Genomic DNA, 14,407 nt, shown 5'->3' with positions numbered 1-14,407 from the left:
AAAATATATTTATGATGCAAAGAAATATTATATTTGAATTGTTATTTTTAGAAATTTTTATTAAAAAAAATATGATATAACAATTTGACATATATGATATAAAAAAATAATTAAAAAATATATTCACGAAAAACATACAAAATTTTCTGTGAAAACTATCCAAGGCTATCCAAACAGGCTTGCCAAAAAAAAATGAAAAATAAAAAATGAAAAATAAAAAATGAAAAGCATTGCGAGGCAGACGAACGCAGGCTTGAGTCCCTAGGTCCCTCTCTATCCTCTAGGAACGGTTGCACACCTTCCCGTGGTCCCTCTCTATCCTCTTCTGCTTCGAACCCTAGGCAAAAATAGGGCTTTTTCTGCTTGCGAATTTCAAGGGTTTTCCATTTGAGAATTCCTCGAAACAGTGAAATTCTTTGCTAAAAGGTTCGTTTTTGGAATATTATGGAGTTTGGAGGCGCTCGGAAAAGAGGAAGGCCCGACGGCGGCGCAGCCACCAACGGCAATGGCGGCATTAAGAAATCGAAACAAGGTTTGGTTGTTTCCTTGTTCTGTCTTCCTTAAACTTGTACTTTGCTTTGTATATATTATTGATTGTCGAATCTAGGTTTTATTTTTGGTTTCTTTTACTATCTAGATGCATGTGTATGTTTGTTATATTTTTAAGCATGTCATTATTTTTTTTTTTTGAGATTTTTGTGGAATTGCAACAAAATCTCTGCGGTGTAAATCCTTGAAGTCGGTTTTTGGAAGTACATTTATACCGTCTTTGTTCCTAGGTTTTTTTTCCTTTTTCTAACTTTTGTGTGGATTGCCTATTCGAGTTTTAGACTGTAGTCCGCGTCTTGTTTTTTCTCTCTTTTACCTTTTTTCTTAAAAACATAAAGTTCCCCAATTAATGGTAAATTGGTTTGCTCTCCAAGAATAAGATTCTTTGCCATTTTGAAGGTTCAAGTCTTGGAATATTTGATAAGATGGATTGGGTTAATCTCTTTATTTCTGTTTCAGGTGTAAGAAAGCATGTAAAGTTTTATTCTTTTTACTATACGTTTTATTTTTTGGGGTTTTGTGTTGTCAGATACTTAGTATGAAAACAGGAAAGAGTTTATCTGCAATTTTTGATGAGTCCTGTTGTCGGAGTAGAGCAAATACCAAAAAGACTTGGCATACATAAAACTCAGCAAACGTAATGGAAGAATTTTGCTTCAAATTTCTGATTAAAGGAAAACAATACAAGTTTTTGTGCCTATATGCTACTTTGTAGTTGAAGGAAAATAATATCTTCCATTATTTTGTGTGAGTTCTTTAGGGTGTTTGTTACTTGCTATACATCGAAGTGAAAAAGCTAAGAAGAAAAAGAAATTCATGTTATATAGGAGAATATAGCTGTGTTTATGGCTGTACACTTCTCTCCCCCTTTAGTTAAGCTTATATAAGAAAATATTGAGTGTGCTTGGATTGGCATTATTTGCAATACATTATTTGCATGCATCACATATGCGTTTTTCAATCAATATAGTATTATTTTGATTACATTTCATGAAGAATTTGGAATGCAGAATACTAGTTTTTCTCTTTGCCTTCAAAATGAACATAGAAATGATGTTCAAGTAAACTTAATAATTTAAGTCTTAAGGTTCAAGTCGATGTGTAAAAGGATCCTTCAAGAATATTGAAAGGGCCTGTTTGAAACATAAGAGCATAATCTAATTATCAATGGTTTTTTACATTATCTAATTAATCATGTACATCTTTACTATGAATAATGCAAGTACGGTGTAGTTATGATGACCAGAAATGTTATTCAGAGTTTGAGATATATCGCAAAATTTTAAGATTAATAACTCATTGGAAGTTTAACTTTGAAAAACGATAATTTGCTGTAACAGAAACGGAGTCCTTTTCATCCGGTATAGGAAGCAAATCGAAGCCATGCACAAAGTTTTTCAGGTTCTAATCTTAACTCACTTAAACTAAATATTAAAATGCAGTATTATGTTTTGCTGATGCGTATAAGCTGCAAGCCCAAGAATTATGCATACTGTCACTAAGTTAAATTTTGGTGTTTGACTAATGATTTGGGTATTTGAAGTTTTGATACAGGAATACTTGTTTAACCTATATCGATCTGTGAGTGGAATTGGCTGGGTAACGAGTAATTTGAACTAGCCACTTGCTCGGTTATATAACTTAAAAGTTGATCAGTTGATGAACTCTGTCTGCCGTCTCCCATATAACTAAGTTGATTATTGTCAAACTCTCCTTGGAAAATTCAGAGTTTATGCAATGGAATTTGGCTAAGCAATTGACACTAAATATGGATACAGGTCACCGTTTTTATAACAAGTCAATAGCCATTAGTGAATGAGTATGGTGTTTGGTTGGTAAATGAATTACCAGCCATCTATTCAACTTGGTAACAGCTATCAAGTGTGACATCTTAATCTTTCTGATGCTGGAAAATGCAGAGTATGCAGTGGAATTTGGCTAAGCGATCAACACTAAATTTGGATACAGGTCACTGGTTTTATAATAAGGCAATAGCCATTAGTGAATGAGAATGGTGCTGGGTTTGTAAATGAATTACCAGCCATCTATTCAACTTGGTAACAGCTATCAAGTGTGACATATTAATCATTCTGATGCTGTCATTATTTTGCATTGTTTTCTTTGTTGTTGCTACTTTAGGGGTAGAGCTATTTGGCTAGGAATTTCTCTGGATTTTGCTGCTTTTTGTCATTTTTGTTTTAAGTTTTGAATAGGCCGGCTTCCTATATGCTTTGCTATAAATCTTGATTTAGATGTGCACAGATTGGTTGGTTTGCATGATGCAAATGCAACTTTTTTTATTTTTTATTGTAAGATAGGGTATGTACAGGCCTAGTTGGACCTTGCAATGGTTATGGCCTTTTTAAGCCTTAGAGCAGCGAGTGGTAACATATTGGACAATTATGTTCTGGTAGCTCACTTAAATTGGCTTATTATATATTGTTTTCCAACTAGTACTTTCATGTAGAATTGGGGCAAGTTGATTTACGTGTATTTTCTCTTTCTCCTCTTTTTCCTTGTCCACCTCCTGCCCTCTTTTGTATCTGTTAAGAAGTTTTTTCTTTTTCCTGTTAAGATGATGATTTGGACTGATGCTTTACCTCTTTCTCTATATGGTACTTGTGATAAGAATGGATTTTTGAGCACATACTGAGTAAAACATCATATCTTGCTTTGCTATCTGGAGAGATATTATATGTAAATTTGGGCAGACCTTTGATGTTTGACTGTCTTTGGAAGATTTACTTCAATGGAATTGTGTTGTTCGATCAAGTCAATATCTACATGCTGGATTTTGTGCTTACTTTGATGTGCTTACATCTTGATCAAGTCAATATCTACATGCTGGACTTGAGCTTGCCTTCCTTTAGTGGGAAACTTGAATGCTTTATGATGTCAAAGTTTTTATATCCCATTGTCTACTTATTCATTGAATCTTTGTGTACCTGGAATCATGACTTTGTAACTTACTCAGAAAGAAACTTTAGCTTGCTCTTTGACAAAATTAGCTTGTAGACATCTGAAGTTCGAATATGGCTTTCTTATTAGCCTGCATCGCATCAAACTCATCCCAGGCATTAAATTACGGGAAAATCATATGTGGTGTAGGACACATGGAGATTGGCCAATATCTCACCACTGTCTTAATTTTCTTCCAAATAATTGAAAGACTATGGGACTTCAATGCATTAATTTGCAACAACTGTTTTTTTTTTTGGCATGCTAAATGTGGTTTGGTATGGCCGGTTGTCCTACAAGTTCTGGTTCTTGATTGTATTTATGCTCATTTTAGAGGTACATACAGACTGACAGAGAAGACACAGGAAGATTTGGAGGGTTCAGGTTGGGGATTATAGACAGGAGATCAAAGCGAGCTTGTTGTGAAAAATCATTGCTGGTGTTGGTTTTACTGAATATGACTCAGTGACAGCCGCTGAGCAGTTGGACTGAGAAATCATGTGGAGGTTGGGAGATTGACTGAGAGTAATTGAAGAGCGGATAGGATTCCCAGTCTTTTTTCCTTTTTTTTTTCCTCTGGTTGGTTTGGTCACGGGGTGCTCTAAAGAGGTGAATGGGAAAATAGATTTAGGTTTTGGGTCTGATCACATGAAGATAATAGATGTCTCTGTGTTTAAAGGTGATGTATATTAGGTTAATAGTACCTTAAGTGTATATAATAACTCATTCATGATGTTTGATCAATTTTTACCAGGCAACTTTTATTTTCTTTTTGGCTGCCTCAACCCCTGGTTTTGTCTGGCATCCTGCTGCTTTTCACCGGTTCGATAGTAGAACCAGGAAATTCTTTTCCTTGGACAAGAAGTGAATTAAAGAGCATATTATCCTAGATGAGGCCGTATCTGTGTTAGGGATCTGGAACAGGTTTTCAAACTGTAAACCGGATTATAGATCTGGGTCCTTTTGTTCTAGCTTTTCCACTCTCAAGTTGCTATTTATTCTTTGTCTGTCCAGATTTCTGTGTCATTGCTGAGAATTTGATTGCCTATTGTGCTTATTCATCTCATTTATTGGTTGCAACAAGAACGTCATTTCAAACTTAATATGGGAGCTTTTATTCTCTTGGAAAGCAAATGGCCGCTTACTAGCTTGCATATGTTTTATGCTCGATTGTTCATTTCTTTTGCGATTAATATGTTATTTTTGGATGCATATTAACGTGTATGCCGTTGGTAAATCATTCAATGACTTATCTTGTGGTGAATGGGTCCTGTTACCAATCTAATGTTTAGCTTGACAAATGGAATTGTGATTTTCAGATTTTGTTATCCCTCACTGTAATCCAGTGTACTCGAAAGTTGTGTGTATCATCCTGCTACGTAGTTTGTGTTTTCTTCTAATTGGCAATTGCCTAAACTTCTTTGCCCGTTAGTGGCATTTGATGTAATTTTGAGAAATTGTTTGTTGGTAGCATTTGTAAGAGATCTCACTTTGCACAGTGTCTTATGAGAACTTTTGCCCTTGTAATTTTGAGGCCTCATTCATGTGTTTGGTCACCTTTTTTCTTTCTCAGGTCCTTTTGGCCAAAGTGTCTACACCATCAATTATGCTGTGGTTAAATTTGTTTTGCCATACTTGCTGTTATCATAGATTGCCTACTTGCTTTCACTATGTGCCAAGACATTAAGGAAGTTGTTGCACAGTGCACAGCTAGATGTCATGTATTGGCAATAGTTGCTCTCTTTTAACTTCAGGAGCCTAAAGGACGGTTGTTTGACCTACTTGTTACCTGGATTTTGTAGTTTGTTTACTTGTTTCCTTGATTTTGTATTTTGTTTACTTGTTTCCTCGATTTAGTATTTTGTTTTACTTGTGAAGATATAATACTGTATCTACACACACATTGTTGAGTTTGGAACCTCCTGTGGATTTCGGGTACAACAATTTGCCTTATCAATTATCCTGTACTGTAATTGAACTCTTTTGTAGTCTTGATATGGGAAAGTGCAGGAGCTGGTGTATAGTGGAAATAGCAAGATCATATATTTCATCCACCTATTTTCATCCCTAAGCTCACTTGCATTTATTTATATACAAATCCAGTTTATGGCTCTGGTTTGTTTTATCTGGGTTTCGATTAATTTGTGCTATTATTCAACTGGGGTTGTGGGTTGCGGGTTTTGAATTTTGTTGTTCAAAACATTCCATATTTTTTAATTGAAGTTTGATTTTGGAAATTTGAATTTTCTGGTGCAGCCAAGATATCCGAAAATGAGGCCCTCAGCAATGATGAAGAGCTTGAGAGGAAGACCATGTCAAAAAAGAAGATAGCTAAAAAGCATATGCAGCAATTGCAGAGGCTCCAGGAAAAGGTCCTATTTTGTTTACGATTATATAAGCAACTGCAAATGTGTGGTGAATTGATCTTAGGATGACTTTATCTCATATGTTAAAGAATCCCAATTGGATACGTTGTCAATTATCTGAGTGAAGTATTAAAACTGAAAAAAGGAGAAAGGAAACGGTTGAAAATATAAGAAAAATGGGATTTTCTCAGTATTATTGCAACATTTATTTTTCAGAATTCTAAGTGGTTGTCATTGAATTGGTAAAGATGGAGAATTGGGGTGGTAAGATGTTTATTTTAAGGTTTTCTTGTAAATGTGCTTGCTTGGAGCATAGAAAGATATGAAAACAACAAAATCAAAAACCTTTGGGGTTATTTTTTTTTCCTATTTTTGTTCTTTTTACACAAGTCATATTGCTTTTTCTTTCTTTTTACATGAACATGACGAACATGCATATAGGAGTCATATGCAGGGTTGATTCCAGCATCTGTATGTGATGCCAATTCCCTTAGTTGTTGCATATATTAAGCCAGAGACTATGGAATTGGAAATCCTTTCTTACTCTCTATTTAGATGATAAGATATCACATTCTATATCTTGGTGAAATGGGTGAGTTTACATTCATTATACCAGCTATTTGTAGCACATTTATTAGAAGGGTTTTGGAAATCTTATAGGGGATAGGATGCTTTACTTGCTCATATGGCAAAATAGTAGCTTCTGCAGGCCGTAAAGCATGACCTGGGGGTGAGGGGGAATAGAGTGAGGAGATGTCAGTGCTCTTGATTTAAATTTGTCAGGCTAATGGTTATTGGAAGTGGAGGATTGCAAAGAACAAGAGCTGCCTTCTAGGACCATAGAAGATGTAAAATATCGTCAAGTGGAAGAAGATCGGAAAACTAAAGAAGTGGAAGAACTCTATGGAGTATTCAGGTGGACAAGTGTATGAAGCCAGAGTTCATTAGAAATGTTGAGGGGCTTGTAATGCGATCTTGGAAGGAACCTTGACGTGTTGAGGATCCTTGCGACTTGAACCCTGGGAGGACACACCTTAAAAGCTAAACAATTGTTGAGGGAGAGCCCATAATCCCATACTTCCAATCTGGGATCCAAGTCCCATACCTTAGAGTTGGCTTATTGCACCTCGTTGCATAAATCCAGTGGTTTATTCCATTTTAACTTGAAAAGAAACTTATGTATCAATCGCCTATTTGTCTACTGTGACCTGGAATCTGCCAGTTCGAAGAAATTTGCAGGGTTGGCAAGTGTTATCTGTCATTCACTCCCATGACAGTTGTATAGTTACCAAATTTGCTAAAATGAAGAGAAATGGAGCATTAATCTTAAGGTAATATTCTCATTAAAGGCTCTTTGTGAAAACTGGTTGGGAAGTGATGACATAGCTTTCGCTTGGAAGGCCTACTTGGGAAGTTAATACTAATGAAACTTGGCCCTTTTCAGCTGACCCGAGCTTGGGAGGGTATATAACCAATGACATACTTAGGCGCAGAAATAAATGTTGTCACTTTCCCATACCTGTAAAATGTGGCGGGAGAGTGCATCAGTATCTTTTGTTAAATTGTGATATAGCCCATTAGAATTGGAGCTTCTTTTAGGTTTCTTCAATCTGCAAATGCTATATGAAATGTAGTGACAACTGTAGTGATCTTAACAAGATTAGATGCTATGGCAGAAAGGAGAATAAGGATGTTGTTTAAGTTGGCTTCTTTACTCTTCATGTCAGTGTTAAGGAGAGAAATGGATGTAAGTGCCTTTGAGGGTGTTGAAAAGTCATTCAATTGGAAATTTAGTTTTTATTATCATCTAAATTATGATATCCCTTTCATCCATAACAAACCTGATGAATATATTTCTATTGTTCATGGTAAAGGAGCATTTACATAGAGAAATGATTTTCACATTTCACTTATAGCTCCTCACACTGTGCCTCTCACTTATTCGTTAGCTTAACAAGATAAAAACCCACCATCTCAATCTGCTCATTTGCCAATACCAAAATGTTGATGGGAATTTTAAGCCTACTGGAACATGTGTAGGAAGGTGAAAAATGTCTGTTGAAATCATTCCCCTTTATTTATTGTTGTGTGCACTTTCTTTATCAACAAATTTGCTTCCTTGTGTAGACAAGTTGGAGTTGGGGATTCTAAGTTATTGGAGCTAGAATTGCTGTTTGGACTAATCAATCATGCATCAATTGTTTTATTTGATATGTTTACAGTGCTTCTTTGCAGGATCCGGAGTTCTATGAGTTCTTGAAAGAACATGATAAGGAGCTTTTGGATTTTAATGATGAAGATGTGGATGTGAGCCTGAAGGTTTCTATATTTGTATTTTTCTCTGTTAATTGAAACGAGATTATCACAATCTTCAACAATCCTTTGCAGGATGAGGCTGAAACTGATGTTGATAGTGAGGATATAGAAGAAGATGCAGAAACAGATGAATACCTTATGAAACATGTTCCTAGTGTAGCTGTAGAAGCTAAATCCTCTAAAAATGTCATTACCACTGCAATGGTTGATTCTTGGTGCAAATCCATTCAAGAGAACACAAGTTTAGGTGCAGTGCGTGCCCTTATGAAAGCATATCGCACTGCTTGCCACTATGGTGATGATAGTGGTGATGATAATGCGAATCAGCTAAGTATAATGTCTAGCAGTGTCTTCAACAAAATCATGCTATTTGTTTTAAGTGAAATGGATGGAATTCTTCGAGGATTGTTAAAATTACCCCCTTCTGGGGGAAAGAAGGAGACCTTATTGGATCTGATGAGTACTAGACTGTGGAAAAACTATAACCATTTGGTGAAATCATATCTTGGAAATTCTCTACATGTTTTGAACCAAATGACAGACACAAAAATGATATCCTTTACATTGCGAAGGCTAAGATATTCATCTATATTTTTGGCTGCATATCCTGCTCTTTTAAGGAAGTATGTAAAGGTATGTACTTAGTTGAAATACTTTTGCCCTTTTACTTTGCATTCAGTATCAAATTTTTGGTATGATATGTTGTAAGGTGAGATTTTGCGTGTTTGCTGGTAATATTTCGTCATATGGTTGGTTTCCTTGAGTTTTAGAAATATGACTTAGAGAAAGCAATAGAACAATGCAAGCAAAATTCATAGAAACCTAAAAAATCACACCTTTGGATCAGAAGGAATCACACCTAAAAATGTGGAATTATTCCTCCAGAAGACTAGTTTCACATGATATTGTGAATTAGAATGTCGATTCTGCATATATTTCTCTTGTACAGTGAGCTCCATCATGTTTCATAGTGGATATATACATTTTTATTTGTCATTAGTTGCTTGCTTCCCTCAAAAAGTAAAGACATTAGATAATCCACTTAATTAGAATAAGTTCTGTTAATTACTTGTTTAGAGGAGCCCTTTTCATGCAAATTAACTGCTATTCTAAACAAACTTGAGGTAGTCAAATTGCACAAGTAGCCAATATATGGTCCCCAAAAGGGTCAGAATTTCATAGGCTGACTAACTGTGTTGGGATCGTGAAATTTCCTAGTTGGGGCTATTTCTGCCTCATTGTATGATGATTGGTATTCTCTTCCTGCAAACTACTGAGTTGATAAGCATTTATCATAGTTCTTGAGTTTTTACTAAGACAGGGCAACTCAAACTGTAAAGATATCCTGAGGACTTAAGATTTTGATTTATTTTAATGTATAGAGAACAAAAATAAATCAAAAGGTTTTTAGTCTGGATTTTACCCTCTTTGGTTGTATTAGGACTGTTGATATAGTTGGAGCAACTTTCTGTGGTTCATTTTGCACTCATATTCTGATGAAAGAGAAAAGAATTTATTAACACAAGTCCTTAGAATTTTGATACTTGAATTAATCTATTGTTTTCTTCTAACTATTGGAGGCCTATCTAATGTATACAGGTCATGAAGATTCCTTTAAGTGCATTTTGGTTGACATTCTTTCTATGTTTAGCTTGCAATAATCTGACTTGATGTTTCTTTTTTCTTTTTGTTTTGTGGGGGGGGGGGGGTAGGGGGGTGGCGGAATTGTACTTTATAATGAATGATAAATTGATAAAAGAAAATAAGAAAAATCAGAAAGAGTAAAAGAAGGGGGTGGAGGGAAATTATTTTAATCTGTCTATTCTGCAAGCTGATTCTTTTACATAGGTGATCACCATTACAAAGTTAGGTGGTTATCAAATAACACATTCTGATGTTTTCAGGTGGTTCTGCACTTTTGGGGCAGCGGGGGAGGTGCACTGCCAGTTGTTTCTCTTTTATTTTTGAGAGATTTATGTCTACAGTTTGGTTCAGATTGCATCGATGACTGCTTCAAAGGAATGTACAAAGCTTATGTTTTGAATTGTCAATCCTTTACGGCAACAAAGCTGCAGCATATTCAGTTTCTTGGTAATTGTTTCACTGAACTACTTAGAGTGGATCCTGGAGCTGCATATCAACATGCTTTCATTTTCATTCGTCAGTTAGCGATGATTTTGCGCGAAACTACTACTAGGACAAAGAAGGTAATGGTTCTTTCTCATATTATCTACAGATATCTCGTCGGAAGAAATTCTTAATTCCTTCAACCTTTTAAGGAAATGATGGTAATTATAAGAATAATAATAATGGTGATTCTGAGTTCCTGTAATGTAGGAATGTTTGCCTTTAACTTTGTCTTTACTCTATTTTATAGTTGCACAGAACATACTTATTTTCAGGTCACATGCAAGGTATAACTGATTGTCTTGTAAAGGAATACTAGGTTATTTTAGTTTGGCATGTAAGTGATCTTGTACATTCAAATTATTCATACACAGGAGTTGAACATGTGTGTGTATTGATCCTATGTATTGCATCTGTTAGCTTAGTAACACAAAAGATTTGGTAAATGATACATTTGCTTATAAAAATACCTCAAGAACGTTATGTGAAGACAGAAATGGAAAGACCATGCACACATATGGGTGAGTAATGAACATCTCTGTTTTCAACAGAATGGCAATGTTATATGGTACTGGCATCTATTTTCAAATTGAGTGTCATAATCACTTGGGGCTTTTTACAGGAGAAATGTTTCTCCATGTGTTTCTAGTTTTATATCATCTAGAAACTTTGAAACTCAAAGCTGAGGTCAAGTATGATGTTTTTATATATAGGACATAAAGTTATAGGAATGGGACGGTTTTTGCACTTCAATATCAAGGTTTTGATAGAATACTCTTGACGTTCTTTTATTATTGTTGTCACTGATGTTTTGTTTTCTCTTAACTCTCTTTTTTGCTTGGAATAAAGTGCTGTGGGTTCAAAGAAAATGGGGTTTACATGATTCTTTAGCTTCTTTTATATTGTGTATTGTATATTCAAAGATGTGTTATGTGGCTTCTTTATGTTGCATACTGTGTTATGTTGACTGAAGTATCTTTCCAAGTGTGTGTTTTTTAGATTGTGTCACATTTCACTGAAACTGCTTTTTTTTCATTGGATCTGCTGACAGCGGTTCTTGCCTGTTTTGCAGAATTCTAAGCTATCCTTCAAGGAGTTGTTTAGAAAGGTTTATGGATGGAAATTTATGAACTGTCTTGAGCTTTGGACTGGTGCAATCTGTGCATATAGCTCAGAAGCTGATCTTAAGCCTCTTGCTTACCCACTTACTCAAATTATAACTGCAACGGCTCGTTTAGTTCCTACAGCTCAGTATTTTCCTCTCAGATTGTGGTGTATAAAAATGCTAAATAGAATTGCTGCTTCAACTGGGACCTTTATTCCTGTTTCCCTCTTGCTATTAGAAATGCTAGAGATAAAGGAATTGCACAGACCACCTACTGGAGGAGTTGGTGAAGCTGTTGATTTCCGTACTATGCTGAGGGTAAATTTAGATTGCTTGTCTTTGCTTCTATTTCAAGTGCAAATTGGACATAACAATTTTGATATTCTGGAATTGTTTATGACAGGTAAAAAAGTCAGCCTTGAAAACGAGGGCATTTCAAGAGATGTGTGTTTTTTCTGTAATTGAAGAACTCACTGAGCATTTAGCACAATGGAGCTATTCTGCAGCCTTTTTTGAGCTATCTTTTGTTCCCACTGTTCAGTTACGTGAGTTCTGCAAATCTACAAAAGTTGAGAGGTTCCGTCGAGAAATGAGGCAACTTATTCGTCAGGTACAGTTCTGTTAGAGTGGGCATTTTCTTTCTTCTGTTCCAGAGGGTATCAATTTTCAGTTATCATGCCAGTGTTTCATTTCTTATTTTGACATGCAAAGAGCCTATTCAAGGGGAAGCTAATGTTCATGCTGTTTACCATGCAGATTGAAGCCAACTGTGAATTTACTAATAAGAAGCGTATGTCAGTTGCGATTCTTCCCAATGATCCGGGAGCTGCATCTTTACTTGAGGTTTTGATGTTTATCTTTGATTTTAATGATGAAAAGAACAATTGATTTCTGTTAGTTGTGCATATTTACTCTTTTTAATTATTCATCAGATGAGATTATAATAAATCTAATCTTTATGACTTTTTAGTAGGTTATTAGTATATTGTATCAGTTGTTGGCTACATAAATAAGTGGAGCAACCAAACCAGCAGATACACTTTATCCATGCTTGGGAAAGTCATTTCTTTTTCTGGAATCTACCATTAGAAGTTAGCAGCTGATTATGTCCTTCAGGACTTTTGTCTGTATTCAACCATGTCCATTAACCAATATTATTGGGTTGTTTCTCATAGACTGCTTAGGTGTCAAATTCACTGGGTCTGGAAAAGTTGATAATGGTAGATGCACGTCAAAGTAGTCAAGTATCTTCTGTACCCCTTCTAGATAACTAAAGGTGATTACTCCAAATACTGTACTCCCTCGAGTAACTATTCCAAACAATACTTTGAGAAGGTCGCTAATAATGCTCAGCTTGTCTTCTCAAAATTTCACTTTACTCAGTCATATAGGTTTGTACTGGAGGAATTCAATGTTTCGACCGAACACATTTGTTTTTTTCTCCATTTTTGTCGCGAATTTGCTCCTTCCATTTTGATTTTGACGGCTTTACTAGTCTCCATCAAACTATTGAGTCTGCAGATACAGTTTCCAAATTATATATTCTGGATATGAAATTAGGAGTTATTATTGGCACTTCCGTTGACATTTTTTATTATTTGAGCTAGACAAAAATATTCATCCTTCATTGAGTTCACTATCACTCCCTTGCTATCAAACTGTGATTAAAATGAATTGTAGGGGTGTTTTTATATTTTACATGTAGAAAAGTCAAGTGGAGTGAACAATTCTGTAAAAGATGAATTTGATAATCTGGTGCAAGTTGATCTACAGAATGAAAAAACTGCTGAAAATAACCTTTTTCTGCCTTTCATAATCAACATGATCATCCAAATTTGATGTATTTAGGGTTGGTATATGTATATGGGATCTGGAATAATGCACTTTTTTCACGTTGAAGAGTTTTCTGCATATATTTGTATCTAAACTGACTGTACACTTCCTCTTTGATGCATGTTTCTTAAGAACTTACTCGCCTGTACACTTGTTCTAGGATGAAAAAATGAAGGGTTCTAGCCCGTTATCTCAATATGCTACTGTTTTACGAGAGAGAGCACAACAAAGAAATGACTCCGTAACGCAGTCCAGGTTCCTAATGCTTATCATATTTAGGTGCCTAGTCTTTAAATTACATTCATGACTGAAATTGATTTTGCGTTTTTCTTCTCCAGTGTAATTGTGGGTGAACGTACATCAATCTTTGGGAGTAAGATCACTGATACTGATGAACAAGATGATTCTGTGAACGAGGAAGGTGTCACTGCCTTTAATTCAGGCTGGCTTCCAGGAAGTGATTCCACGTATCATCCTCTCTCTCTATCTGTCTCTCAATAGCTAATACTCATATTCATTGAATGCGTGCAAAGTTTTTGTTATCTGAGCCTTGGATTCTTGTGCTAGTAAATTTGTTTGTTTACCTACATGAGTTGCTTCTTCCCAGGACTTCGCATGCTGAAAAGGTGAAAGAGAATAAGAAGAGAAAGAGGTCCCAAGAGGAGACAGCTTTTGATGAAGATGTTGTGGAGGAGCTGATACTTAGTTCTGATGAAGATGAAGATTCTATGAGTGATGCCCAAGAACTCGAAGATACTGAAGAAGAGCCGGTGATTTCAAAGCGGCACAAAATGAGCCAGCAACCATTGGCAGGTTTGTCTAATCTATCAAAGAAGAAAAGAAAGTCTAAATCAAAGAAATCGAATAAAAAGAAGGGAAAGAATTAAGAAGCCGGTGGTCTAATCCTTCATTTGACAGTTTGGATTCTCTTAGAGCAAAGGATTTTTTTTTCCTTCTTCTTTTTGGAAATATGTATCGTTTACTCAGGCAAATTGTTGCTTTGTATTTACACGAGTGTAATTTCAGCAGTTCTAGAATTTATGGAAAAGGGCCACTTCGAGGACTAAAGATTCATGTGATGTATTTGATTTTTCCGTGAGAACCTAAAATTTCTATCAATCAAATAGCCTTTTTGAAAAAAGGAAACTGATAA

General features: G+C 35.5%; 1 protein-coding gene across 3 annotated transcripts; it reads left to right on the top strand.

Moving 5' to 3' along the window:
• Nucleotides 1–258: 258 nt before the first annotated feature.
• Nucleotides 259–14,407, top strand: LOC113778700 (nucleolar complex protein 2 homolog). 3 transcript variants are annotated; one of them, XM_027324195.1, is made up of 12 exons: nt 444–532; nt 1,890–1,950; nt 5,764–5,879; nt 8,109–8,180; nt 8,262–8,822; nt 10,094–10,396; nt 11,389–11,739; nt 11,825–12,031; nt 12,178–12,264; nt 13,415–13,509; nt 13,593–13,721; nt 13,862–14,407. In XM_027324195.1, exons 3-12 carry the CDS (start codon nt 5,820–5,822, stop codon nt 14,139–14,141), a joined length of 2,145 nt encoding a protein of 714 aa, XP_027179996.1. In that variant the 5' UTR covers nt 444–532; nt 1,890–1,950; nt 5,764–5,819; the 3' UTR covers nt 14,142–14,407. The 3 variants fall into 3 exon arrangements, with proteins under 3 accessions (XP_027179989.1, XP_027179982.1, XP_027179996.1); XM_027324188.1 differs by lacking the exon at nt 1,890–1,950 and having other exon boundaries at nt 259–532; nt 11,398–11,739; XM_027324181.1 differs by lacking the exon at nt 1,890–1,950 and having other exon boundaries at nt 259–532.

Source organism: Coffea eugenioides, chromosome 1 (assembly GCF_003713205.1).
Source record: "Coffea eugenioides isolate CCC68of chromosome 1, Ceug_1.0, whole genome shotgun sequence".
Classification (NCBI taxonomy): Eukaryota; Viridiplantae; Streptophyta; class Magnoliopsida; order Gentianales; family Rubiaceae; genus Coffea; species Coffea eugenioides.
Note: the sequence above shows the minus strand (reverse complement) of the source record. Positions and strands in the feature narration are given on the sequence as shown.

What these genes read in the sequence shown, in the direction of transcription:
- LOC113778700 (XM_027324181.1), top strand. Translation starts at nt 445, where the DNA reads ATGGAGTTTGGAGGCGCTCGGAAAAGAGGAAGGCCCGACGGCGGCGCA. An exon ending in CTACTACTAGGACAAAGAAG is followed by an intron (nt 10,397 to 11,388) that starts GTAATGGTTCTT and finishes CCTGTTTTGCAG; the next exon opens with AATTCTAAGCTATCCTTCAA. An exon ending in GAGCTGCATCTTTACTTGAG is followed by an intron (nt 12,265 to 13,414) that starts GTTTTGATGTTT and finishes CACTTGTTCTAG; the next exon opens with GATGAAAAAATGAAGGGTTC.